Source organism: Eulemur rufifrons, chromosome 3 (assembly GCF_041146395.1).
Source record: "Eulemur rufifrons isolate Redbay chromosome 3, OSU_ERuf_1, whole genome shotgun sequence".
NCBI classification, from domain to species: Eukaryota; Metazoa; Chordata; class Mammalia; order Primates; family Lemuridae; genus Eulemur; species Eulemur rufifrons.
The window spans coordinates 3,620,963-3,648,919 of NC_090985.1; the positions used below are offsets into that span (position 1 = coordinate 3,620,963).

The window sequence follows — 27,957 nt, forward strand, 5'->3', positions numbered from 1 at the left end:
CAAGGTGGAGAGCGGCAGGAGAAAAGGCTGCAGGAGGGCAGTGTGGCCTGACGGGCAGGGCCTTGTTGCGTGTTCAGGGTTTTGCTCTTCATCCCAAGGACAGTGGGAAGAAAGCCAATGAAGAATTTTACTCGATCAGATATGTGTTCAAGAAATCACTGACCACAGTGTGAAGCACAGATTGGGAGAGGGCTGGTGCCCTGTGAGGATAGCAGGGGGGTTAGAGGTAAGGGCAGGGCTGGAGTGGTGGCCCTGCTCTATCTGCTTGTCCCTTGCCTTTTTACTGTCCTGAGAGGCTCATGTGGGCAGTGTGTTCTCAGCAGAAGATGATCCTGTGGAAGGCCCAGAGGGGGATGAAGGTTAGGTTAGCACCAAGGTTAGTCCCAGTGCCAGCCCTTGGTAGGGACACAGGAGGTGATACTTATAAACGGGATTAAGAGAGCCTGCTTTTCTTCAAGTTCCAGTTTTACCACCCCAATTTTCTTTGCCCTAAGAATAAAGCCAAGCTTGAGAAAGCTTTCTTTCTGGTGACCCTGCGGCTGGGAGCCCCCACTCCATCTTTACCCAGGGAAGAGCCCAGAGCACCTGCTGCAGGTTGTAGGATCCTTCCTGCCACGTAGGCTTCCGGCATTTCATGGTGGCCGGCACCCTAAGGCCACTCACCTGGCAGTGGGCAGGAAGATGAAAGTGCGCCCTGCCCATCTCGGGTCTGGAGACCTGCACTCTAATCTGAACGAATGACCTTGGGCAAATCGCTTACCCTCCGCGGGCCTCAGTTCCCTCACCTGCAAACTAGAGGTAGCCTCAGAGTCCCCACCAGCTGCGAGAGGGACTTGCAGGGCAGCGGGCGGGATGCTGGGGCACTGCGCCAGATCCCGGGCCGGCCAGGGGCGGGGGCGCCGCGGGGCCCGCGAAGAGGCGAAAGGGGCTGCCCGGGCGAGCGGCGGCCGCGCGCGGCGACACCAGGGGGGCGGGGGCGCACACAGCGCCGCGCCCCCCTCTCGCTCGCCGCGGCCCGGGGGCCACGAGGTTACGTAAGGAGCGGGCGGGGGAGCGGGCGGAGGGCGGGGCGGACACCGCCCGAGCGCGGCCCTCAGCCCGCGGCGGCCCAGCCCCCGCCCGCCCGCGCCTGGTGGCGGTGGCGGCGGCGGCGGCGGCGGCAGCGGCAGCCGCGCAGCCCCGCGGAATGGAGCGGCGCCGGGGCTGAGCCGGGCGCGCACGGGCCGCCGCATGTGCCGCGCGGGCAGCGGCTGCCGAGCAGGCGGAGAGCGAGCGCCAGGCCCCGTCGGAGCGGCCGCCGGAGCAGCGCCGGAGATGGGGTGAGTGAGCGCGCGCCCCCCGGGGGGTCTGCGGGGCCGGGCTGGCGCCGCCGGCTCGGAGCCCCGCGGGCCGGCCCCCGCCTCCCCCGGCCCGAGCGAGCGCGGCCGGCTCCTGGGGCCGGGGCCACCGACCCGCGCCCCCCGCCGGGAAGCGCCGACAGCCGGGCCCTTCCCTCCCTCCGGCCGGCCCGGCGCGGGCACCTGGCGGGGACCGGAGTCGCCGGCCTCCGTGCCTGGCTGTTCCGAGGTCCCCTCGCCCCCGCAAGATCAACTCCGGGGCCTGTGTGAGAGTAAGAGACAGTTTGTGGCTCTCCGTGACTGGATTTATCACAAGCAAAATGGAAATCGAAGTTTCCTGGAAAGGGAACACACCAGATAATAATGAACCTCCAGCGTAGCCACGGCGGACTTTGAGTCTGCTTCGAGGTGGCTGACGGCGATGGGCGTCCGCGAGGAGCCCGGGCGAGGCGTCTGCCTTCGACACAGCTGAGTGCATGCCCAGGAGGGAAGTTGAAATACTCTGTCGAAGTGACTAATGCTTCTGAGTATATAAAGTCATTTAAAAGCAGGATTGCTTTCTCAGACTCCTCGGAGTCTCTGAGCAGAGGCGCAGTGAGTCAGGGAGCCACTGTGCTAATAACACGATTGACTCCTTCCATCTGCCGCCCTGCGTGAGCGCGCGTCGGTGGTGGACGCATAGCCAGGGAACGGGTCTTCAGCCCATTGTACAGATGAAGAAACTGAGGCTCAGAGTAGTTCGGTGACTTCCTCCCGGTTGCATAGCTAATGAGCATGTGTAGAAGGGGGACGCTGAGTGAGCCAGCAGAGGCAGGGCCACCCCTGACCATGGGCATGGGGGTGGGTCAGTGAACCAGAGTTTCTGATCTCTCTGTCCTCTGCTGTTGAGCTTGCCGTTCTTCAAACAGACCCACACAGGACCCAGACACTTCTGCGGGGTCGCTCTAGAGACCCAGCCTTCCTGTTTAGGATGGGCGGGGCATGAGAAGGCAGGGGTGCAGTAGAAAGGGGCAAGACTGCCCCTGTGGCCTGACCCAGCCCCCGTGGGTCAGTGGCTTTATTGCACTTTATCCCAGGTAAGTTTCTGGAGTCATTTTACCCGCTGAGTCTTAGCCGTCGGGGGTGCAGGGTGTTTGGAGGCAGGCCAGGAGGGATTTTCAGGGAGCAAGTGTGAGGACTGTGGGCCAACATGAGCTGGACAGGGTGACAGAGAGGAGTGGGCAGGGCGGGCCGGGAGGGCTGAGGAAGTTTGCTTATGACATTGGTGCCCACTGGGAGATGTCACAGACACAGCAGCTGTGGGTGAGTTCACCAGAGGCACCCTACCGTGGGAGGCACTTTTTCTGCAACATTTCCAATGAGTCGTTGGTGGACTATGAAAGGGCTGATCTTTGAGCAGTGGGAACCTTTGAGGTTCTCAGATTTCATAGTTAAAAAAAAAAAAAAAAAGTATGGGAAGAAGGAGTTGGAAAATGTAGGCCTCAAGATGGAAGATAAAAGAGATCTGGTAATTTTAACTCTCTCCCTAGCCCTCCCTCCCCCCAGCCAACACAAAACCAACCTAACACAGTTGCATGATCAAAAACAAATATTGAAACTCTGTGGTTGAGAACAAATAGTTCTGTGGAAATGAAAATGTTTACCCATAAAAGCTTAAAGAAAATGTCAGAAAATAATTTTTGTTTGTGAAGAAGCAGGGAGGAGTAGTTTGGGGATTTTGTTTAAACAAGGAATATGTCTTTCATGTAATTTTAACATCATCCAATAAATGGTATATGTTACTCACTTTTTGTAGGTAAGCTGGTTTGTAACTGCTGCCTACTCTGCCATTTTTAATATATTTGCTTCTTCTCTAATTTATGTGAATGTACAAACCGTGGTTGTAAATTGAGATGGAGCTAAGGGTTGGATAAGCAGTTTGGACAGAGGAGAGTGGAGGGAGCCGTTTTAACTGAAAATAGAACCAATGTCATCCTTTCTGAGAGTTGAGTAGGGCGGGGGGGAAGAACCAAGAAAGGGCAGCCAGTAGGACACTTTGCTGTGATCCTATAGCTCTGTCATGGCTCTACCGTGCAGATATGACCAGGATTTAAGGAAAAAAAAAGAAAAAAAAACCCAAACCATCTGAGTTTACCTCTCCCCACTTACGATGCTTTTCCTCCTTTAAATATTCATTGCTGTTTCCCGCTTCTCTTCCGTGAAGTGTTCTGTGTTAAATGTGTGGTTTCTCCGGTGAGTTTGTGTTCTCAGTCCCCAAGGCAACCATTTCATACCTGCTCCCCTTTCCGGAGCTCTCTGCCTGGTCTGTGCACACCCCTGCCTCCCTTTTCATTGACAAAATAGGAGCCACAGACCAAGGGAACATCTTCATCTTCCCACTGCCCAGTCTAGTGTACAGCTGCTGTTACCTTCTCCTGCTTGCCTGTTGCCTTAGTCCATTTGTGTGGTTATAAAGGAATACTTGAGGCTGGGTGATTTATAAAGAAAAGAGGTTTATTTGGCTCATGGTTCTGTAGGCTGTCCAAGAAGCGTGGTGCCACATCTTCTGATGAGGGCCTCAGGCTGCTTCCACTTAAGGCAGCAGGCGAAGGGAGCTGGCGTGTGCGAGATCAGGCGGGAGAGGAGGCAAGAGAGAGAGGAGAGTTGCGAGACTTTTTCAGCAACCAGCCTTCATGGTTTCACCATGGAGTGAGAACTCAACTTACTCTGCCTCCCCAGGGAGGGTGTTGATCTATTATTCATGAGGGACCTGACCCTCATGACAGACACCTCCCGTTAGGCCCCACCTCCAACACTGGGATCAAATTTCAACATGAGGTTTGTGGGGGGGTCACCTACTCATACCATAGCACCTGCTTTGATGGCTGGCCAGTCCCTCCTCTTGTCCTACCAGAGGTCCACTCCTCCTGGGGAAGCCTCTGTCCCATCCCTTCTCACCTTTGCAGAGAACATCTCTCCTTCCTAACCTCTCACCCCAGGATCTTTTCCATCAGTATAGGAGCACGCATTAGTTCAGCACTGTCCAATAGAACTTTCTACACTGCCAGAAATGTTCTATATCTGCGTGGTCCAGTACAGCAGCCACCAGCCCCATGTGGCTGTTGGGCACTTGAACTGTGTGGCCAGTGGGACTGAGGACCTGAATTTAAATTCAAATAGGCACATGTAGCTAGTGGCTGCTGTATTGGGCAGCACAGCGTTAGCCTCTCCCGTCTATCCTACATCCCTCTCCAGCTTCTATTCTACCTCTTTGCTCCTCATCACCTGAAAACATCTCAAAAGCTAAGTGCAAATCCACCAGCCCCGTTCACTTTCTTCTGCCATTTGTTCACCCTCCACACTCCAGTCTGGGTTTGGCCCCCATCTCTGCTCCTGCACTGCCAGGGACAGGGATGGCCGTGTGTTGCCGGACCTCTGCCCTCATCCTGCGCCACCCCTCAGCGGCCACTCCTGCCCCAGGAACCAGACCCTCTCTGCTCCTCCAGCCCCACTCTCCCCTGGCTTTCCTCTCACCCTCCTGGTCGTCCCTTTGTGGTCTCCCTGCTGGTTGCTCCCCCTTTTTCTGAATCCCAGTGATGGAGTTGTGTAGGGGCCGGTCCTGGTCCCTTTTCCCTGCTGGCACTCTTCCTAGGTGATGCTCTCCCTGTCCCCTATAGTTTTAAATACCATCTACAGGCGAATGACTCCACGTTCTTATTTCCAACACAGACCTTCCTCAGGGCTTCCATCTCTTCCATACGTGGAGCTCTTGGTGTTCTTCTGTCCCCCCCCCACCTTCCCCATGCCAGTCAGTAGCCCCCCACCCACTCATTCCCCTTCCCCACCTTGCACACCCAGGCTGTCAGTGGTCCTGTGGGTTCTACTTCTGGAGTACGTCTGGAATACGTTCACCTCGCCCGACCGCAGTTCCCACTCCAGTCCTGGCCACCGTCGCCTCCTTCCTGGAGAGACTTCCTAGCAGGCCCCCAGCGTCCGCTCCAGTTGTCTCCAGTCTGTCCTCCACACAGGAGTCTGAGTGACCCGCTTCTAAAATCACAAATCAGATCACGTCACCCTCCTTAAATACCTCCGGCTGACAAGGTGCTGGCCTCTGCCCCATCTCCAGCTCCTCTGGCCACACTGCCGTGGCCCTCACTGCTTTCTACTAACACAGCCTTTTTCCTTCTCTTGTCCTGCCTGGGGTCCTTGAATTTGCTGTTCCCTCTGCCTGGAATACACTTGCCCTGTCTCTGCCAATGCCTTCCTTTACCTTTTAGCATTAGGGTCACCTGCTCAGGGTCTGTCTGACCATCGTGTCTGGAACGCCCCCCCCTCACAGCTGCATGGCCCCGCCTTTGTTTCCTGCAGTTGCTGCCCACCGCACACCTGCGACCATGTGGGCTTTGTTTACTTATTTATAATCTATGTCCCCCCGCTAGCATCCTGCAAGGATATGGCCTTATCTTTTTCACCAGTGTATCCCAACCCCTAATGCAGCATCTGGCACCAAATAGGCCCCCAGTAAATAATTTTTGATTGAGTTAATGCTTGAATGTGGTGGGCAGCCTTGCTTGGAGGCTAGCCTAGAAGTTGTGATAATTTTCGGGTTACCTTTTATATAGCTTACTTAATTGTGAGTTGCAAGGGCCAAGAGAAAAAGAGATCACATTTGGATGCAGTTTTCTTTTAATGCTGAAGCAAGCCATTTAGCTTTTATTGTGACACGGGTTAATTTTCAGGCTGTCTGCTGTCATTCGAGTACTAGGGCTGTAAATCATCTTTTTACCCTCCTGCAAACGGCCAGCAGAAAAGCCGGCTGCTGCTGTGACTTTTAGCTGATTTTGTCAGTGTTTATAAACAAGACTACTGTTTTACTGTTTGGCTTCATTTTACACTCGTTTATTTTGTTCAGCCAAGATTACCTTGCAATGTACAGATGCCACAATCTTGGTTATCTGACACCCTGGGCCACCTTTCGGTGCTCTATACTGATTAACTTGCTTTTGATGTTTATTCCTTCTTTAATTTTCCATTCCTCCTGAATCGCACCAGACTGTGTAGTTCCAACAAATTACAGGGCTTTTCTTTGGATTCGAGTTGGCTAAAATAGATATAGTCTGTCAGCTGTATGGAGGTGGATTTGTCTTCTCTCATCCTGTGGGTTTCTTAAACACTCTAAGCTAAGTTCATTCAGTCCCTTTTTCTGTAATGCAATTGGCGAGTGCTCCTGGGATCCAGGGATGAGCAGAGCTACCAGTTAGTTCCTACCCTCGTGGAGTTTGTATTGCAGAAAGGGAGATAAACCACGTGCACAGTACTAGCTGTGTGTGTGAAATGCTGTGAGCTTACACAAAATGTTGTAACCCACAGGTGTGAGAGGTGGTGGCAGGTGCCCATTTATTGGAGGAATTTAGGAAAGATGCCCCAGCATACTATGGGAAGATGCTGAAGGGATGTGAGCATTTAGGATCACCTGATTCATTTAGAAAAACATCTCCCGTAGTGTCTGAGTTGAAAAATTACACAGAATGTGGAATGGAGTAGGCACTAAAGAAGTATGTACTGAATGAATGAGTGAATAAACATGAATGAATACTCTCTTTGGGCTTACTTTTTAAAAGTAAAATACATCGTCTATTAGATGACAGTAATGGATGAGGAAGTGGACTAGAGAATGTCACAGTAGAATAGGTATCTGTAGTTAGGGGATCGAATTAGAAGACCTGACTGAGAAGGAGGCATTAAAGACCTGAAGGAAGAAGGGGAGTGAACCATGTAGGTATCTGAGGGAAGAGTGTTCCTGGCAGTGTGAACAGCATGTGCAAAGGCCCTGAGGCAGGAGCATGCCTGGCTTGTGCAGGGAACAGTAAGGAGGCTGATGTGGCTGAGGCAGAGTGAGTGAGAGACAGCATGGAGGAGAGGGGGTAAGGGAGGTAGCAAGGGCTAGATTATGTCTTTGGGTTGACTTTTACTTTGGGGAGATGCTATCATTCTTGTTGGAAAACAGTCTTGAAATTCCTGGCCTTGAGGGTTGTTGGGACAGAATAAAGGGCACGTTTGCTGCTTGTGCACAGTCATCTGCAGGATGCAGACGGTTTGTTTTTGTCTAATGGACTCAGTGATTTGTGTAAATTATTAGGTTTCTTTCCTGTAATGGCTTCTGAGGAACTTGGATCCAAATACGTGGTCACCCTGAACGGATTTGTCAGACTCATTCATTACCTTTACTCCTAGCTTAGCGTCACGGCCCTACTCTCATTTGCCTTTCCCCTTTCTCCTCTACCACTTTTCAGAAACAAAAACCAAAAAAACCAAAATGAAAATAGCTTTGCTTTTTTCTAATAATAAAAACATTACATGTTCATACTAAACAATAACAGCATAAAGAGGGAAGTGAAAATTGCTTGTCATCCCACCTCTTAGGCACAACCTCCGTCAGCGTTTGATGTCTGTCTTTGCACTTTTTTCCATGTGTACCTGTCTGTGTGTCTACGTGGATGTCTACAGAGTATATTTTCAACAAAATGGAATCATTTTATACATTTGTTTTGTAACATAATTTTTTTCATCTTAAAATATCTTGAGTGGACATCTTTCCATGCCAATAACTATAAAAATATATCATCATTTAAATCCACACCTACTTCTAATTTGTCATTTTGCTAAATTTATACATCTTTGTAAACCTGCTTAAATCCTTTCTAGAGCAAGACAGGGGCTTTTCTTTTCTTTTTTTTTTTTTTAAAAGACATTTTGACAATTCTTAAAGCAGTTGCTTGTTTTAAATGAATTACTGAAGGAAAGAAATGGTGGAGGAGGCCAAGGTCACAATTAGCGTTGGGTAATTTGCAGTGCCTGTGTAATTTGGGGTGAGTCACCGCTCCTTAGTGCATCTTAGTGAGAACATCAAGGACTCATCCTTGTTGCTAAGGATGGTTGGTGGACCGAGACCCAGCTGCTCAAATTGTTTCTCCTTGTTTGGAAATATCAGGGCAGAGTAATTCTGCTTTAAGACTTGGATGAGAAGCTTCTTTGCAAGCAGGGAGCGCCCATGGCCACACCTGGCGGGCTCCCTTCTCATCAAGCTTCAGAGGCTTTTTGTCTGGTGCAGATCTCTCTCTCCTTCGAGAATTCCCTGGCTAGAGGGTTGGCAGGGACGTATACAAAGGAAGGACATTATACTCCCTGCTTTAGTTGTAAGGCAAATTTAAAATTAAAAAAAAAAAAATAATAAACCCTGGGCTAATCCAGTGACGTGTCACTTCAGCCTGCCCAGGCGCCTAAAACCTTTGGAGAAGAAGGGCTTCCTTTTGGCACATGGGGTAGGGGTGAGGGCCGGGTCTCCTATGCCTTCGCCTCTGTCAAGTATGACATGAACGGCAGTTAAATAGCGTCTTCATAACAGAGAAAAGGAATTTTTCAGAATTTTAGAAATCTCTGGTGTACTAAGTCCTGACTTTATAGATCTTAAGAGTTAGACTTTGGTTTTTTTTTTTCCCCCCATGAAAATAAATTGAGCAAAAAGAACCACTGAGAGGTATTGGGGCAAAAAGCTCCTAATTTGCATTGGTTTTGATACACTGGTCCCTTAAGCACTGCTTGTTGTGTGTCTGCATTTTCTAGGTATCGCGCACACAGGCTGCCCCCGAGTCGTATTTATAGGTTTGGAGGTGAGAGCTGGCATCGTGATCCGGTTTCCTCGCGGGGTACGTCCTGTGTGGGAAGAGCGGCGGGACGGCAGCCTCTGAATGCATGATGAAGGCTCCAGTAGTTCCGCCACCGGGGTGCTGTTAGTCATATGGTATCATTCTGGTAGAATTTATTTAAATTATATTTCAAATTAGCTTGTTAGAATAAAAATACGCTTGTGGGGAACACATTTAGACATTTGTCAAAGACTAGAGAGATTTTTTTAAAAACATTTTTATTCATAAGCCTGGATGATAGTCATTATTATTCCTCTAAGGAATTGGGGACGGTGGAGCCCCCACCCCTGTGCAGACAAGCTTAGGGTAAGGCAGTGGCACAGCCAGGAGGAGTTGGCCTGAGAGCCGTGCCTTCAAAACCCTTTCCTACACAAGTGGCTCCCAGCCGAAGGGAGGCTACAGCGAGCCTGGGCCCCAGCTGTGCAAGGGGCTCTCGGGGGCCCCTTCTTTGCCCTGCCTGGGGGAGTCTCAGTCCAGATCACCAGTGAGGGGCAGGCCGAGCCCAGTCCGCCCTTAGTCCTCTGGGGGAGTCTTGTCTGTGGGTTACAGGGTGGGGGGCGCCCACAGGGACCTAATTAGTGAGGAATATTGCAGGCCCCGCTGCCTAGGCGTTGGGTCCCTTTTGGGATCTTTAATTGGGAAAGCTTTTAATCGGAGTTGTTTAGGTAAATGGGGAAAAGGAGAGTTGCTCTGGCTTCTGTCCTGGGAGAGGGGGTGACGGAGACGGTCCTCATGGGAAAAGGAACGGACCCGGTTCGAGGATGCTCGGAAGGGCAGGAAAAGGAGGTCCCGGTGGAGGTGGCACTGAGACATGTTTCAGCGCAGTTGGTGTGAGGAAGAGCTCTCTGACTCCTCCAGGTGGACGTAGGGTAGACAGGGCTCGCCAGTCACGCAGGGCTACCTGTGTCGGGGACTAGGAAGGATGGTAAGTACTTCCAGGTCAAACCCCTGCCCTCCTTTGCCCTGGCTGGCCATGTGAGCTTAGACAAGCTTCCTTGTCTTCATCTCTTAAACAATTGAGGCGATATATAGAAAAATGAGTGTAAAACATTTAGCACAATGCCTGACACGGAAGTACTCAGTAAATGTTGGCCAAGTTTATCATCATCATCATCATCATCATCATTTCTTCTTTGGGTGTGAGATTGGCTGGTGACTCTTTAGGCACCCTCTGGAGTTAGGTAGGTGGTCAGGGATAAATGCATCCGTCCCCTCGTCCTTAATCCCCTCGGGCACTCCCTGAGTCTTCAGCCGCTCTGTAGCCACCGTTGGGACACCTAGTCACTTTGCTCGCAGGCCTTAGCAGAGCCAGTCAGCACCCTGTCATCAGGTGACTCAGACAATGTGAGGCTTGCCCTCCGAAATGTCAGCTCATGTTGCTAAGCCTCTCAGGTGGTGTGGGTGGAAGAAGGTACCAACCAGAGGACCGGGGAGATCAGGAGAGCCGCTCACGGATGTCAATGAGAAAAACCAGTCTGTCAGCCAGTTGCTTTCATGGGGTGGGGGTGGGGGGCACAAGTGTGGACAAAAGAGGAGGGGTTTCTACCCACGGTGGCATCAGACTAGGGATTTGTGTTGCTGGTCAGGGAACCCTTCATTTGCGTATTTGTGTATTCATTCACTCATTCATTCAGCAAATAGCGACCTACCTGTGCCAGGTGCTATTGCAGGTGCTGGCAACACAGTGGTGGCCATCGATGGCCCTGTGGTGCTTGCAGTCTCGCGGAGGAGGCAGACATCAAACAGATACTTAGTGTTTAAAAACACTAAGTATCTGTTGACATGGGGGGATGTGGTTCCAGGGGCCATGTGGATGCTCAATAGGTTTTGGGGTCCCTGGACATCTCTGGACTCCCACCCTTGCTCATATACTGGACTCCTCCTGATCACCCTTCACCTGTTCATCAGCTCGGGGACCTTTCTTGACCCTCTGGCCAATGACTGTAACCTGAACGTTGAGCACCTTCTCTGGGCCCTGGCACCAAGAAGACAGAGGTGGATAGAACAGGGTCCCTGCCTTCCTGAGGAAGGAGGATGGTAAGCAGGTAATTAGGGTAGTGAAATAAGCCCTATTATTGAAATATGAACAAGGACAAAATGCTTAACTCTGCAAGAAATTAGAGAAGGCCTCCTGAAGGGGGTGACCTTCAAGCTGAGTCTTGAAGGATGAATAGGAGTTTCTCAGGCGGACGTGAGGAAGGGGGCATTTAGGTGGAAAGTGCTGCCCGAGGGAAGCAGTGGAGTATGGAGGCCAAGAACAGGGACCCTGGACCCACTTGTGGCCATTCACTGAGTGATCAGCAAGATGCTGATCTCCTTTGAGCTTCTGTTTCTTCATCTGTGAATAATAGTCCCGATGTCCTAGGGTTATCATAAAGATTAAATGAAACAGGTTTTGATGCGTGTTAGTTATTAATAGTAGGCATGGAGGTGGAAAAGAATGTGGAGTGCAAGGTGAGTGCGGAGAAGTGTTTGGTCCAGTAGAGGCATGAAGGAAGGACCTTTGGGCTAAGGTGTTGGGACTCAATCCTACAGGTGGTGGGGGCAGCTGGAGGTCAGGGGAGCAGCTAGTATCAAGGGGTGAGGCCTGACCCAGGCAGCGGCAAGCAGTAGGCTTGGAGAGGAACAGATGATGGGGTGGGAAGCAGGGGCATGTTATGTCACATATAGAAGTCCACACTGTACTAGAAAATATAGCATTATATTATATGGTGTGGACTTCAGTCTGCGGGCAACAGGGGAACATTTTCAGTTTTGAAGGGAAGAATAATACTTGTTTTAGGAAAATTATCCCAGATATAGTAATGGCAGGTAGCATGGAGAGTTAAGAGTTGGAGAGAAAGAGACACCGTAGGAACTAGCCACACTCTGGGGAAGAAATGCGCGAGCCAAAGGGATGGAGAGGAGAAAGCAGACGTGGCAGGTTTCTGTAATGTAAACCTTGCCGTGTTCTGTGATGGATCTGAGGCAGCCTCCAGGAAGGTACCTAACACCTTGAAAGAGAAAACACATGTAACGCGCCTCACTAGGGATAAGAGTTAGAAAGCTCGAAGGTCTTTCCTGTGTAGTTGCTAAATTAGGACATAAACTAAGCTATCATTTATTGAGAACTTGGTTGGAGTCACTATGCAGAGTGCTGTCTATACAATATCTCATTTAATTCTCACAGGAACCCCACTTTCCTAGTCGGAGAAACCGAGACTCAATAACCAGCCTCAGCTCTCAGCCAGGATGTGGCAGAGTTTCCCAACATCAAGCTCAAACATCTTTGAGAGCAAAATCCATGTTCTTAAGATGCACTTTTTGGAGTCCAAAGCCCCCATGAGAGCCATGTGGGAGATGGACTCAGGTCTTGGTTGTTGGGGTGAGAGCCAGGGAGAGGCTAAAACATCAATGCAGGTGTTTCTAGGCTGTGTGACACATAGCAGTGATGTTGACTGAGATTGGGAACACAAGTGCAGTTGTATTTCTTTTGGGGGAAATGATGAGAGTTTGGTTTAGGTGGGCATGGTGAATTTCCACTTGTGCTGAGCTATCCACAGGATGTCCTCTACAAGCAGAAATTCAGCTTTAACACTCAGTACTTAGGGTGGAGTCAGAGATACGGATTGGGGAGCCCACCGCCTCTGAGATGCACTTGGCCCCCACAAGGAGGGAGCAGGGAGGGAGAGAAGCCAGCGAGTGGGACTGAGAGGTGGTGACACTCACAGGAAGGCTGGGGCCAGGGGGGACTGAGAGGTGGTGAGACTCACAGGAAGGCTGGGGCCAGGGGTGTTGCAGAAGCCGGGGAGGGAGGCTGGAAAAGGGAGCGTCCTGGCAGGGTCAGAGGCCTGTGAAAGCTGAGAGGGGGGTGGGACTGAGGAGGTGTGTGCTGTAAGTGCCACTGTGGCAGGGGGCTGAGGGCACTGGTGGAGTTGGAGAGCAGCTTCAGCCAACTGCAGACCCATTTGCCGGTGAAATCTGTTTAAGGAGTGTGGGGAGGGAGTGAAGAAGTCTAGCTGGTGGTGAAGGTGAGCTTGAGGGTGAGTCGGGGAGAAGGAAGGTTGATTTCTGTTTCATAAGGTGAGCATGTTGGGAGGCTAAGGGCAAAGAAAAGGCGAGATTGAAAATCGTAGGGAAAGGTGAGAGGCAGTGTGGTTGGAGGCAGGAGGGGTCTGGATCAGACCTCCCAGAGGGGCCCTGGAGGATCGTCCTCAGAGACCAGGCAAGGTGCAGGTATGGAGGCATTTTGAGGCTGTGGCGGGAAGGGGAGTGAGTGAGCAGGGTCAGCTGGCTTTTCCTTCTCAGTGTGAGCTAAGGAATTGATCTGAGAACTAGGGAGTAGATTGAGAAGAAAGAGGTGGGTTGATATAGCTGGTTGCAGGTATTGGGGCAGGGAGTTAGTTGAGGCAAATACAGACTCGTGAACAGCCTTCAGGGGCCAGTTGGAGATTCAAAAATGTGAGTTTGTAAAGGTGCCAGTGACCACAGGTAGATTACGTGCCAACGTGCCACGCTACCAGGGAGCAGGAACAGAGGCACGCAGTCCTGGACCCAGACGGTGGGTGCACAGGGATGGCCACCCTGATCAAACTCTGAGTGCTTTGCCATCTGTAGCCTTGGGGAGCACTGTGTGGGAGGAGGGAGAGCCTGCACTATCTCCCTCGGTCACCTTGCTGCCCTCGCTTCTCTGAGTAGCCAGTCATTGTTCTGTTATTAATAATTCTTCCAGACCTTTTCTAAAAAATGCATTAAAATTCTTGCCAGCATGACCTCTTTGAGTAATGAGATCGGTAAGTTTATTAACCTCTGTGAGAAGTGGATTTTCTTGCTCCATGGGAGCAGATAATCTCTTGGAAGGAATGAACATTAATGCGCCGACCTGGAGGGCAGAGGCAGCGTGGGGGTGGCCTGTCCGCGTCCCTCCTCCTCATCCGACTTGGCGTGTGTCTCATGGAAGACGGGCTGATTGCTTCTGCACATCACTGTCCCTGAGCCCACTCAGAGTCTCGGTGCCCAGAGTTGGATGGCCAGAGACACCGAACCATAACAAATCCAACTTTCTGTCGGTGCGTCTCCTTCACCAAGCACGAGAAGGGGAGTATCGAGCCTCACGCAGACAAGGATCTCTAGACTGTGTGTCATTCACAGTGGCCTGGGACCCGCTGGAGTTGGGAGGGATGGTAGGATACCTGCTGGGCGACCGTGTTGAAACACGTTCTCTGTCACCCCGGTGTTGGCCTTCAAATCTGCACATGCAGCGGATGTTTGGCGTAAGCTGCCTGCGAGGCATCTAGCCACGCAGGGATCGTTCATGACTTCATCCTCACTAGTGTGACGTTTCAAGCTGCTATAACCCAGCCCAACCCGCCAGCCCTCTGTGTGCCCTGAATGTTTGGTCCAGGCCCTCCATGTTGTTTGTCACATAAAGCATCTCATTACACTATGAAGTTGTGTCCACATGTTGTCGTAACCTCTGACTCCCTACCCTTGCCATCCAGACCAGCACTGTCCAACAGGAACAGGAGAGCCATGTGTGCAATTTTACGTTTTCCAGCATCCGCGTTTAAAAGAAACAGGTGAAATTATTAATACCGATATATCCAAACTATTGTCATTTCAACTCAGTGGTGAGTCCCTCTCGCCATGGAATTTACATTCTAGTGAGGAGACAGACTCCATCTGTTCCTACCTGCCCCTCCCAAATACAACGTACAAATGGATCCACAAATAAAATAACTGCAGGTTGAGCTCAGTGCCAGAGGGACAGAAGCAAGGGCTGGGACTGACTTCAGCATGTGTGGTTGTGAGATGTCCCTCTGCAGAGGTGACATTTAAGCTGCTACCTCGTGTGAAAAAGGTGGGCAGAGTGTTCTAGGTGGAGGGAGGAGCAGGTGCAAAGACCTTGAGTGGGAAGGAGCCGTCTGGAATGTTTGAGGAACTGCGATCAGACCAGCAGGGCAAGATTGCAGTGAGGGGGGGAGGGCGCCCGTCTGGGGTTGGAGAGAGAACTAGGCAAGGATGAAAGTGGGCAGGTCCTCGTGAGCTGTGGCACGGACTGTGGATTTTATTTGATGTGCAGTGAAATTGCATAAGATTGAAGGGTTTTAATAGGGCTTTGGCAAGATCCTTCAGTATTTTTTTTAATTTAGTTTTTTTTTGTCGAGTAGAGACAGGGTCTTGCTCTGTCACCAAGGCTGGAGTGCAGTTGCTCACAGCAGCCTCAAACTCCTGGGCTCAAGTGATCCTCCTGCCTCTGCCTCCCAAGCAGCTGGGACTACAGGCATGCGCCACGATGCCCGGGTAGTTTTTTAATTCTTTGTAGAGACTGGGTCTTGCTGTGTTGCCCAGGCTGGTCTGGAACTCCTGGCCTCAAGTGATCCTCCTGCCTCAGCCTCACAAAGTGCTGGGATGGGTGTGAGCCACCGTGCCTGGTCCTAATTTTTTAAAATTTTCTTTATTTTTAAATTTTTATTTTAGAGATGGAGTCTGGCTGTGTTGCCCAAGCTGGTCTTGAACTCCTGGCCTCAAGCAAGCCTCTTGCCTCAGCCTCCCAAGTATTGGGATTACAGGCAAGAGTCACTGCGCCTGGCCCCCTCTTCAGTTTGAGAAGAACATGCTGGCGCTCTGGAGGATGACCTGGAAGGGGATGAGAGTTGGAGGAAGCAAGGAGACCGATGAAAGGTCTCCAGGTCAAAGCGGGTGGGGGCCAAGGCTGAGAAGGCCACGGAGGAGAGGGAGAGAAGTGGATGAGTTCTGCAGATGGTGTGGAGTTGGATTTGTCAGAGCTTTCAGAAGGGTGGGACGTGGCGTAAGGGGTGAGGAGAGGGGGAATAGAGGAGCCCTTTGGGTTTGGGTTTGTGCTGCCAGTGGCTGTGTGGAAGCCTTAGCGGGGGAGCGGGTTAGGACAGGGTGAGGAGACAAGCTCAGCAGCAGCAGGTCAGCTTGAGGGTGTGCGTGGCGCTGGGTGGAGGCGGCAAGCCTGTGAGTCCGGGCTCAGCAGAGGTCAGACGGGAGGAGGCTGGGTGAGGCTGCTGAGGCAGGGAGGGCGGGCGGAGGAGGAGAGGTCTCAGGCTCAAGCCTGCAGCGCTGTCCTTCAGGTGGCCGTAGAGGAGGAGTGGCCAGTGAGGGAGGAGGAACGCTGGGGTGGTGGCACCAGGGTGGCAGGTGGAGAAGTGTCCCAAGGGGGAGGGTTGTGCATCGATGTTGAGCACTGCTGAGGTGGCAGCATGGCCACCGCCGTGGGTGCCCCTGACCTGAGCCCGGGCAGGGGTGAGGTGGGGCCCACGGCCAGGTGGGTGGGAAGGTGAGTGTGAGGCCAGGAAGGGGGGCAGCAGACTGCTAAGGGAGCAGAGAAGTAGGACAGTGGCATGAGAGGCTGCAGGTGCTGGAAGAGCGTGTGAAGACGGAAACCACAGCATGCGTGCTGCCCGTGCTGCCTGAGGGTGCGGGGCAAGGCCCCCTGCTGCGGGGGAGGTGCGGGCGGGTTTGGGGTGGTGGGAACCGGGCTCCTCTTTCGTAGGAAGCGGGGGATGGGGTCGGCTGGGGGTGGGGGGCAGGGCAGGTGTGGGAAGCTGCAGGAGAAAGGCTGAGGAATTGCTGTCTGGGAGTGGGTGGCGAGCCCACCAGAGAAACCCAGGCCTGGGGCCACCGCAGAGTGACAGTTTGAGGTCAGAAAACACGAATTTAGCATGGAACCTGTCCACCCAGGTTTGTGCCCTTGCCCAGTGGCGTGGGTGTGGGCGTGGAGAAGGCGGGTGTCAGGGTGCATCAGGCTGGGGCTGGGCCAGGCTGGGGTTGGGAGGTGGGGGAGGCGTCCTCGTGGGATCGGTGACCACGGGAGACTGTGGGATGACTTCGGGCCGTCCAGGGAAGACGATGAAGCCGGGAGGTGGCTGGTGGAGAGTGGTAGTAAGTTGGCGGCTTGGCGGTGCCTCAGGTGGGCAGGGCCTGCAGGTGAGCTGGGAGCAGGAGGTGGCTGTGGGCGAGGGCCACTGCTGGGGCGCGGGGACAGAGGCACGGGGCAGTTGAGGTTGAGGAGCTGAGTCCTTGGGGCCACCCATTGGATGGGCAGAGGAAGCCCTCTGTCAGACCGGAGGTGGCTCCGAGGCAGGCGAGGCTGTGTGGCAGGGTGGTATCTGGAGTGGCCTCGCCTCTGAGGGCATGTGGGGGGTGGAGGGGGAGCCACATGACGGGGCCACCAGGACACCAGTCCCCCCCTTTGTGTTCTGTATGGGTGGGTGTGAGAGGGACAAAACAGCCTGCGGGGGATGGGGAGGTCGTCCTCAGAGACTGGCTGGTTCCAGTGAGGTCGTGAAGGGAGGGCGTGCTCTGGCCAGGGCTGCTGGTGCTGCCCATCTCCAGCCTTCTCAGTGAGCTTGGGAGGGTGGCAGGGAGGACCAGCTCAGGTCTGGGGGCGTCTGGAGACTGGGTGACCTGGACCGAGGTGGGTGTGGGGTGGGGCAGGTCCTGGGTGAGTTGAGAAAGACCTGGGCATTTCGGGTGGACGGTGAGCCCCCCATGAGTCAGCCTGGTGGTGCGCCTGGCCCAGATGCTGACTCAGACTTTGAAGACCTTAGTGGAAGCAGGAAAGAGATATAGGAAAGGAGGCCGTGGGCCCCCTCCGCTCCCGTCTAGAATCCTGTGCTGGCTCTGGGCGACAGAGTTCCTGCAGGTGTCGTGTGTGGAAGGGCAGGGTGCAGGGCGGGAGGGGGCTGGGCTCGTGGCCCTGAGGACGGCCTGGAGGAGGGGTTCTCGACGTGGGGTCTGTGAACACCCCACACCGTATGGAGAGTTGTAGATAAGTATGTGCTTTTGTGGGGAGGGTGTCTGTAGTTTTTATCAGATTTTCAACAGGGTCCTTGACCCAAAAGAGACCAGCACCACCTGTTTAAAGGACTTGGGCATATTTAGCCTAGCAAGGGGAGAACTTGGGCCAAGAGGTGAGGGTGGGGGAGGAGAGAGCCATCTCCAGGTAGATGACCAGCTGCCATTTGGGATGGAGACTTGCTCTGTGTGGACCTCACTGGGGGGACTGAGGTCAGTGGGAGGGAGCCTGGGTCTGGCTCTGTGTGGGCGTCTCAAGGAGCCTGAGAGCACCGGACATAGGTGGGGTCTGCACAGGGCAGGTGGCAGGAGGTGGCCTGTGTTGCCAGCCAACACTTTGTCCAAACCTTCTTGTTCTGAGGGGCAAACACTTCTGGGCATTGCCAGGTTTCCCTTGTCCTCCAAGGCACTGTCTTGAGGGCGGAGCTTGAGGGCTGGGGCCCCTGCAGGTGCTCAGGGTGCAGCTTCAGGCTGCCGAGGCTCCTGGAAGCCTGTGCGCCTTTCTGGAGACAGCACGTTACCTGTCACCCCCGGGAGTGGGCCCTTAGCTTGTCAGTTTACTCCTCGGTGACATGGGAATGACGGTCCTTACGGCATTGCCTTGGCATGTGGTACTTATTTAGGGTAGTGAGTGCACCTTCGTGGGCCCCCAGTCGCCCACCTAGGTGGTCTCTGGCATTGGGTTCTCTTCTAGGAGGCGGAGTTGGGTGAGACGAGTGCTGAACTGGGCTCACCAGGCCTGGGGTTGAACACAGCTTTGTCTCTTGGGGGGCCCTGCGCTCCCCCTCACCCGGCATGCTCCGAGGGATGGCTAGGGCTGCTGCCCTACTTTGGCACCCACCGAATCTGAGCCACGGTATTTAAAGGTGACTCCCATGGGACAGAACTGCTGATTAATCAAGTGTGACTTTGTGAGAGCGTCTTTTTTTTTTTTTTTTTTAAGCAGGCGTGCCTCACCAAGGATGCAATATTCTGAAAAACTGGAATTGGGATCCCACAGCCCAAGTGAAAGCCGTATCATTTGCTATAAGGGAGGGAGCTTAAAAAAGCCATTACTTGGCTTCTCCCATGAATTTTAAATGTTCTGAAGGCTTTGCCCTGTGAAGGAAACAATGCCTCACGCCTTAAATAATTAAGTGAAGTACACTGAGAATGGCAGTATCCGTCCGGGCCTGGTCACACTGTAGCCCTGGGGGCCTCTCCAGGGCGGAGCTGTGTGGGTGCAAAAACTGATGCAGCGTCAAATGCTGCCTTGTAAGCAAGCATTTGGTGAAACTGGCACAACTGTGGAAATGTCACGAAAGAGGACGAAGGTGGCATGTGACAGAAGGCAAGTTCCTTCTGAGAGGCTGCACCGCGCAGCTGTGTGTGTCAGACCTGGGAATTCTTGGTCGGTCTTATTTGCCCGTCCCCAGCCACGTGACTGTCCTCCCGCGATGACTGTGGCCTCGGGCCAAGTCCGTCTCCTCCCAACCACTACGGCGTTGGCACTGGTTTCTGTGTGTACTTGGTGGAAATTTCTGGAGAATCTGTGCAGGGAAGAGAAGGCTACTTTATCTTCTGGCAGAAGCCCCTCCCTTCAGGGGCGACGGTGGCGTCTCAGCACAAGCCAAGGATCTCCCTGTCGTCTGCCCGCTCTGTGACTGCACAGAGCTTCGGCTCGAGCCAAGTCACTCTGACGTTCACATTTTTAAGACTTTTACAGTTCCGTGAGAAAAACAGCCTTTATTTCAAAAGTACGACTTGAAGTCCAAAAGAAAAAGCAGAGACGTGCCTCAGGGAAGCTGCGGTAGCGAACCTTCAACAGGGCAGGGCGAAAGGCAGAGATTTCCTCTGATGTTGTGACCATACTGCGCTCACACAGCTGCTGGAATCTTCTAGATTTCTTTTGCCTGGAACCTCCTGTCTTCCCTTTCTCATCCCTTATCTCCTGGTTTCCCCCTGGTCTTTTTTCTCAGATTTCAGTAGAGGTCCTCAGAGTGACTCAACTGTTCAATCTGGTTGGATTGTGTGATCACATCTAGGAAGATATTATTCAGCCTACATGGTAGGAATCGAAATCTCAAACAAGGAAACCCGTTAGGCAGGGTTTGTGTCTGACCAGTTGTATTGATGTTAATCTTGACAGGACAAGGGTTGTGAGCTCTCCAAAGCCCACAGTGCTCACCCTCTTTTTGGCCTGGAATCAGAATCTTTCTCACACTCATCCGTGGTGCACAGTATAGGTGGTTACCTGTGCCTGGGTTGTTTGTCTCAGAGATGCATGAGACCTTTTTTTTTGTTCTTTATCTTTTTTTGGCCAGTTGTTGCAGCTGCTCTGTTGTGGCTGGGACACCCCTGGCTGTAATAGAAGGACTCATCTGTTGGGAACGTGAGAGGGAAGTTGTTTAGTGATGCAGTTTTTAGGACTGGCTTCCCAATCAAACAGCACTTATCTCCGTAGAAGTTGGGGGTTTCAAGCCCCTCCATCCTAGGTGAGAGGTCAGACTGAGTCTGAAGAGGTGAAATTTGTTTTTCTTGTGCATCTTACAAAAATTGATTGATGTATACCTTTTTTCCTGGAGCAAGTCTTTTACCCATTAAAGTTTAAGCTAACCTAGGGAATCATGAATGCAGCTTGGTGAGGAGGTCACAGACTGAAATTATGATCTAAACCTGGATAGGATCTTGTTAAGAGTTTATTGCTGGAAGAAGTTCGTGGTTGGGATTTTCTAGGCAATCTGGTTTTAGAATGAAAGTTTTCAGGTAGCCTGTTCTTGGTAACAGGGAAAATCAGTTTCCCCCACAGCCATGCAATCAAATACTTGCATGGCGGAAGCAGAAACACTAAATGTTCTCAGGCCTCTTCTAAGGGGTTCTGATGCTTTGTGCTTGGACTTATCAGAATCAACAGCTTTATTTAGGTCACCTGTGTTAAGTGGCAGCCAGTGGGAAGAGTGGAAGAGTGCCGCATGCAAGCAGTCCGGGTGAGGGTTATCCTTGTGAACGGTATATTTAGCCAGCCGTGCATTTCTTACGTCCTGACTTTCCTCCTCCATTCACTCGCTTAACTAAGATTTACTGAGTACTTCAGGGGTGGCTAAGATTGACTTGGCCCTGTCCTTGTAGAGCTTACAGCATAGCAGGGAAAAATGGGTATTGAATAATTACAAAAATAATTACTCAATTATAATCATTCATTCAATGAGAATTGGTTGAGTATCTAGTCTGCTAGGCCCTGTTCATGGTAGTGAGGGTATCAGTGAGACAGACAAAAGTTCTTGCCCTCATGAAGCTTATGCTCTAATGAGACATACAATAAATGAAACCATAACAGGTAAATTTGATGGCATGTTAGAAGGTGATCGGTGTCGTGGGAAACAACAGAGGCAGGCAAAGGTGACCGCGAGTATGGCCTGGGCCGGGTGGGGTGTTGTGTGTGCTGTGGTCTGAATGTTTGTGTCCCCACCAAAATTCATGTGTTGGAACCTAATCCCTCGTGTGACAGAATGAGGAGGTGGGGGCCTTTGGGAGGTGATTAGGTCGTGGGGGTGGAGCCCTCATGAATGGGACTAGTGCTTATCTTAGCCCGTTTGGTGCTGCTATAACCAAATACCACAATCTGGGTAATTTATAATGCACAGAAACGTATTGCCTCATAATTCTGGAGGCTGGGAAGTCCAGTATTAAGGTGCTGGTATTTGGGGGAGGGACTTCTGGGTGGTTATCACACGGTGGAAGGTGGAAGGGCAAAGGGAGAGAGAAAAGGGCTGAACCCACCCTTGTATAATGTCATTAGTCCCACCCATGAGGTGGTGCCCTCATGGCCTGATCCCCTCTTCAAGGTCCCACTTCTTAATATGGTTACGATGGCAATTAAATTTCAGCATGAGTTTTGGAGAGGGCAGACATTCAGAACATACCAGTGCCCTTATAAAAGGGGCCTCGGAGAGCTGCTTCGCCCCTTCCACCATGGGAGGACACAGCGAGAAGGTGCCATCTGTGAACCAGAAAGCGAGCCCTCCCCAGGTGGGGTGGGGTGTTGTGTGTGCTGTAGTCTGCTGGCACCTTAATCCCAGACTTCCCCGGTCTCCAGAGCTCTGAGAAGTACATTCCTGTTGTCTGCAAGCCGCCTGGTCTCTAGTATTTGTGATAGCAGCCCATGTGGACTAGGGCAAGGTGAGCCTGTTGCAGAGAGTGGGATGCCTGAAATGCAGATCAGAGAGGGCTCAGAGTTATTGGTAGGGACAGGTTATGGCAGGGAGTTGGAGAGGCTGAGGGAGGGGCGAGAGAAGAGAAGGTCAGGAACTGGGAGCCCGGATGGAAGGGTGACCACCCATGTGTGCACTGAAATCACCAACAATCAAGATGGGAATAGTGTGGGAGACAGGGACTGTGATCGGAGCCAAAACCCTCGAGACATGAGGGGGAGTGACACAAGGGGTGGTGGTTGACAGAGTCTGATGACTGACACGCAGGGCTGGGGCATTTTGGGAGGGGGCAGAGAATTGTTTGAAAGGGGCAGTGAGGAGCCCCGGTCTGGACGTGAGAATATTCTCAGGCAGAACTATGGGTCCCGTGAAGGCAAATAGTAACAGTGTCTGACCTGGTTTGGAGGGCTGGGAAGGCTTCCCTGGAGAGATGACACGCGAGAGGTGGCAGGTGGGCAGACGTGGTCTAGAGAAGGTCAAAGGTAGAAGGAACTCCCGGGGGCTATACAGTCAGCAGGACTCAGTTCTGGGGGCTGAGTGCAGACAAGGAGCGTGTGAGGAAACGGGGTTTCCCGAGGTATCTGCCTAGTGTTCCTGGGAGGAAGAGACCTGTCGTGGTAGCTGGTGGCTACAGGGAAACCCCTGCTAGTGCCTGCTGCCCCATCTTACTGACCTTGTGGTTGGTTGGTCAGCATGGTCTGCATAGGCTGTGAAACCTTGGGCAGGAACCTGAAGGTTTGAGGAAGTCAGGGAGCATCTTGGGGACTTGCTGTTGACCGTGGGGACTTTGGCAAAGGCTGTGGGGATGCTTTGGTGAGCAGGACTTGGATTTCCAAGTCCTCCCTTAAGGCCTGGGATGACAGCCTTGGTAAGGGATGGGTGAGGATGAACCTGTTTACCCCAAGACCCGCTGAGCGTCTCAGGAGGGCTTCTGCCTGAACATGGTGGCGGGGGGAGAGGAGAAGGGCTGAGGTGGTCTGGGAGGACGGTGGGTAGAACAAAAGTGTGGGAAATAACAGTTGATATGCACAATGGAACAAATGTAAAGGGAGCCTGAAGCATCGTGTTGGGCTTAGGTGACTTAGGTGACTGTCACTCAATAGCTGTGTGTGGCCTTGGGCAAGTTACATAATCTTTTGCTCTTTTCTGTTTTCCTTGTAAGGTGAAGGTATAGATGGTGATTGCTCAAGGTTGTTGGGAAAATTAGTGAGATAACGTATGTCAGGGCCCAGCACGATGCCCAGCACACAACAGGTGATCAGTAAGCACCAGAACCACCAGTACCTTTTCCAAGATACTGCTGGCTTCTCAGTGGAGTGGATCTGAGATTTGCCATATGACCATGGAAAGGCAATTCCTAATTAGAAGACAGCTCTCTCAGGAGAGGAATGTGAATTGCCCTGAAGCCCTAGGATGTAAATGTGCAGGGAAACGTGAATAGGAAAACGGAAGCTTGAAGAAGAGAGCGTGGGGGAGACAGAAATGAAGCGGGGAGAAGTCTACACACACAGGCCATCTGGCCCTTTGGAGGAGACAGGCAACGTGTCCTTGGTGCGCAGGAACAAGCACAGGCTGTTCTGGGGCCAGACTCGGGGCCAGCACACACGGGCCCCAGCTGTCTGGACATCTGCTGGTGCCTCGTTTTGCTAAAAGTTGAGCATCTCACCTTTTCCAAAAGAGAGAAGAAACTCTAGAAGATCCAGTCCTATCGCCCCACAAATGGTGGATCATAACCTGTTACCCACATGGCAGCCAGAGCCACCACAGAGTGACAGGGGAACACGTCATTCTTCTGTTAGTCATTTATTTTTGTCTACAGAAGACCTACCCATACTCGGTACATTTTTCTTTCAAACTCAGAGAAGTATAAAAGGAACTTTCCTGGGTGTTTGCTCCCATCCCCTCACATTCTTTCTGTCTCTCTCTCTGTGCACCGTTCTCTCTCACCCCTTTGTTAACACATGCTTTCTGGGTGCCTGGCTCTGTCTCAGTTCTGGCTGTGACGTGGCACGTAAGATGAACTCACCCGCAGAGCTGTGTCTTTCCAGCCTCTTTCAGGCCAGCAGGGTGCGTTGGGAAAGGTCACTGGTGCAGCCCACTGGGGCAATGGAGGAGGCTGATGGTGGGGAAGCCACAAGCGGGGCTTCAGCTGTCTTGGCCCAGCCTGGAGCTGGGAGGGTCAGTACACTTCAGCATGTCTGAGTGTGTGTGCACGCGCATGTGTGCACGTGTGTGCATGCACTTATGTGCACACCTGGGGGAAACATTACCTAGCAATTCTGCTGGAGAGAGAGGTTCTTATTTCCTACTACTGTTCAACAAGGATCTGCTTGTTTGCCTTTTGGAATAACGCAGGGTCCCACTAGCTGGGAGCTGGTCACTCTAGCCCTCTGAGGCACAGGGGTTCACTCAGAGCTTCTGGCCACAACTTCAGGCACCTCCTCTCTCAAGACATTGCAGGGGCCCCAGAAATGAAGACCTGATTCCTGCCCAAGGGGACTTGCAGGTCAGTTTTGGAGGGGGTGTGCAGCACACCTATAGCTACCCAAAGATGAGGCCAGATAACATGAGGGCCACAAGGTGGGTACAGAGAGAGCCGGGCTCCAGGGAGAGAATCTGATCTGGTGTTGGAGCCAGGTGCCTCTGATGGAAGAGGTGACCAATTTGCACTTTACCTGGAAGGATGGTAGGATTCTGACCAGTGGGGGTGGGTTGAACGGGGGGGTGACATGAACAAGAGTATTCCGGAGGAGGGCACAGCTTGCGGGAAGGCACAGGTGTGGGGTGAGCAGGGTCTGTAGGTTGGGTGCAGGGATTGATGGGGAGGAGATCACAAAGCCAGGTGGAGGCAGAGGTTGGGTGAGGACTTGGATTTCAGCTCCGGAGGCTCCCTTCACAGCTGCCTTCACTGCCTGCTTATGAATAGCTGCGCAGGGTGGACGCCTGTGGTTGGCTTGAATGGGGTGCGGTTGGCCTGGTGTAGTACAAGGGAATCCAGCACAAAAAAAGCCTCCCTGCACTCGTGTCTCGCCCGTTTGAGGTCCACAAGGGCTGCCTTGCCATTGAATGTGGCCTCTTGGCTTCCTCCGAGAGAGTCAGCACACACCTAGTGCCGGGGGCTCTGCAGAGCTGCGGGCACAAACTATTTTTGTGCTCCTTCAAATGTCCGCATTTATTTTTAAACTTGAGCCTTTGTAAAACAGGAATGTGTCGTGCAGGCTTTGCTTTTGAGTAAAAAGGTTCTCTTGGGCTGATGGAACCTGCAAGAGGTGTTCTTGATTTAAAGTTGTTGAAATGTCATTCTGAAGGGTGTTAAAAATAAATAAATAAACAAAGTTGTGCGTTGTTTTCATTTAATGCCTCAGTGTATGTATTCTGGCGTTATAGGGAAGGCCACCAAACTAATTTTCTTTAAAACAAATCCTGGAAAGAGGAAACCCACGTATAGTTTGCCAGTTCCTTAATGTGTCCTGGCAGATCTGTGTCGGGCGGTGGTGCTCACACAGGGAGGTCTCTGGGTGTTGGAGGTGGGTCGGGTGTGACGAGCTGGGTTGTAAGACTTGACCTGCCAAACCCGCCCCCTGCCTCCCACCAATGGGAGCCCCTGGACAAGGGGCTTAGAATAGAATGTCTGTTATCTTTTAAGCATATGCAAGTTATAACTGAAAATGAATCAGATTAGCTTAAAGTTTGAGATGGAGGATTCAGCACTTACACTTATTTATACCTTCTCTCCTCAGAACCCATTAAAATGGTAATAAGGAGATTATTAAAAGTATTATCCCAGGATGGCAAAATGAATGGGAGTGAATTATCAGTAGTTGAGAGATTGCAACAAATTTCTGGACTATGGAAAGCAAGTGAAGGAATGCCAACATCAGAAATATGCGCAGAGACCATAGCCAGAGTACGCGTGGAGGGGCTGGAGCGGGGTGGGTAGAGCCCAGTCCGTCCTGCAGCAGAACTCCAGAGAGCCCCCGGCTGAGCCCGAGCACCCAGCAAGGGCAGGGATGGGAGGTGGTACCAAAGCTGGGGCTAGAATTGGAGGTCTCAGGGATACTGTGCCTCTTGGGGGGAAGGGGACGAGTGGAACTCACTGGCAGAGCCAAGCCTGGGAGTGGGTGCTGGTGTTCTAGAATAGTCTTTCTTGGTCTGGCATGGACCCAGGTTAGGTGGATGGTATTTGAAAGTATGGTAGCAGGTAGGATCAACTAGGGAGAAAGCGTGGAGCACCCCAGTGCTGAGGAGTCGGGAAGAGGAGGAAGAGCCAGCAAGATAAACTTCCCATCAGACAAGATGATTCAGGAAGACAGTGAAGCAAGGCCTTTCGAGTGACTCATGAAGGAAAATAATTTTTTAACCATTTAAAAAAATCATTTTAAGTTGGGCACAGTGACTCTCACCCATAGTCCCAGCTACTTGGGAGGCTGAGGCAGGAGGATCGCTTGAGCCCAGGAATTCAAATCCAGCCTGAGCAACATAGGAAGACCTCATCTCTTTAAAAAAAAAATTTTTTGTTTTGTACCCAGTGTGGTAGGCTGAAAAATGTCCCCCGTAGATACCAGGTTCTAGTCTCTGAAACCTGTGAATGTTACCTTATATGCTAAAAGAGTCTTTACAGGTGTGATTAAATTAAGGGTTTTGAGATGGGGAGATTATCGTGAACTATCCAGGGCCCAGTGTGATCACAAGTGTCCTGAAAAGAGAGGCAGAGGGAAATTTTACTACACACAGAGAGAGGAGGATGTGAGGACTCAGCAGGGAGCTCTGAGGAGGGAGGAAGAGGCCATGAGCCAAGGAACACAGCTCTAGAGGCTGGAAAGGGACGTGGGTTCTGCCGTAGAGCTTCCAATCCTGCGGCTTCCCGAGGGAGTGCGGCCTTGCTGGCCCCTTGGTTTCAGCCTAGTGAAACTGATTTTGGACTTCTGGCCTCCAGAACTTCGAGAGAACACATTTCTGTTGTTTTAAGCCACCAAGTTTGTGGTCATTTGGTGCAGCAGCCACAGGATGCCTCCAGCCAAACCACTCAGATGGAAGGGGGAAGTCAAGGCCATTCCAGTCAAGCAACGACTTAAAGTCGACTTCCCGCTCCTTTTCAGGAGCTACTCTAGCAAAATAAGGCACCGACTGTGAAGGAGGTGGTGAGGGGGCACGAGGCATTGACGGCTTCTAGGAAACTGAGAAGAGCTCCCAGGCAGCCCGCTGTGCACGGGCCTCAGAAGCACTCAGTCCAGGTGAGACTGGAAGCCACTGGCCCCCAGAACAGTGTCTGCAGGACAGAGACGGGACAGATTCCAGGTAGTGGACAGAGTGAACAGGCTGGAAGACCCTCGGGTCAGACGGGCTGTGTTCCTTTTCTCAGTAGAAAAGGAAGGTAATAGCAGAACATCACAAAAAACAAAAACTGTCTACAAGCACATTATGTTCCAAATATGAAGCGCACACAAAGGCACCTACGCCTGCTCTTGAACAACTGGGAGAGTGCTCGAAAGGAGGCGCTTCTCTTTGATCTTGATGTTGAGGATGTTTTCCTTTGAGTAAGTACTGCTCCTGTCTTCTGTACGTTGGAACTGTGCACATTTCTTGCCTCTGCAGGGAATAATATTTGTATAGGCATAATAATGTTCTTTTTTTTTTTTTAAAGGGTTACATAGTACTCTATTGTGTTCATTTATTGATTTGACTGTTCCTGGTGCTGGACATTCCAGTTAATTTCCAGTTGACCTTTTTATAAATAAAGCTGGAACCTGAGGTCGGTTTGATCATGGAGCCTCTTTGCTGGAAGTTGCAGAATTGAATTATTCTGCTAGAAATGTATAATTATGTATAATGAGGAAGGGCTCCAAGTGCGAGAATGGTGGCTGAATTCTGAAGGGAGGTGGTCGATGGGCGTAGTGACTCTCTCCCGTGCTGGGCTGAGCCACCTGTGCTGGGCGTCTG

General features: G+C 51.9%; 1 protein-coding gene across 2 annotated transcripts in view; it reads left to right on the forward strand.

Moving 5' to 3' along the window:
- Positions 1–1,165: 1,165 nt before the first annotated feature.
- Positions 1,166–27,957, forward strand: part of HOMER2 (homer scaffold protein 2) — an 89,469-nt gene continuing 62,677 nt past the window's right edge. Inside the window, exon 1 of one of the 2 annotated variants that reach the window (XM_069466560.1) lies at positions 1,166–1,319. In XM_069466560.1, coding sequence (XP_069322661.1) covers positions 1,231–1,319 — 89 coding nt within the window. In that variant the 5' untranslated portion in view covers positions 1,166–1,230. Of the gene's footprint in view, positions 1,320–2,260; positions 2,414–27,957 lie in introns of those variants that run through there. The other variant, XM_069466559.1, reaches the window with a different exon arrangement.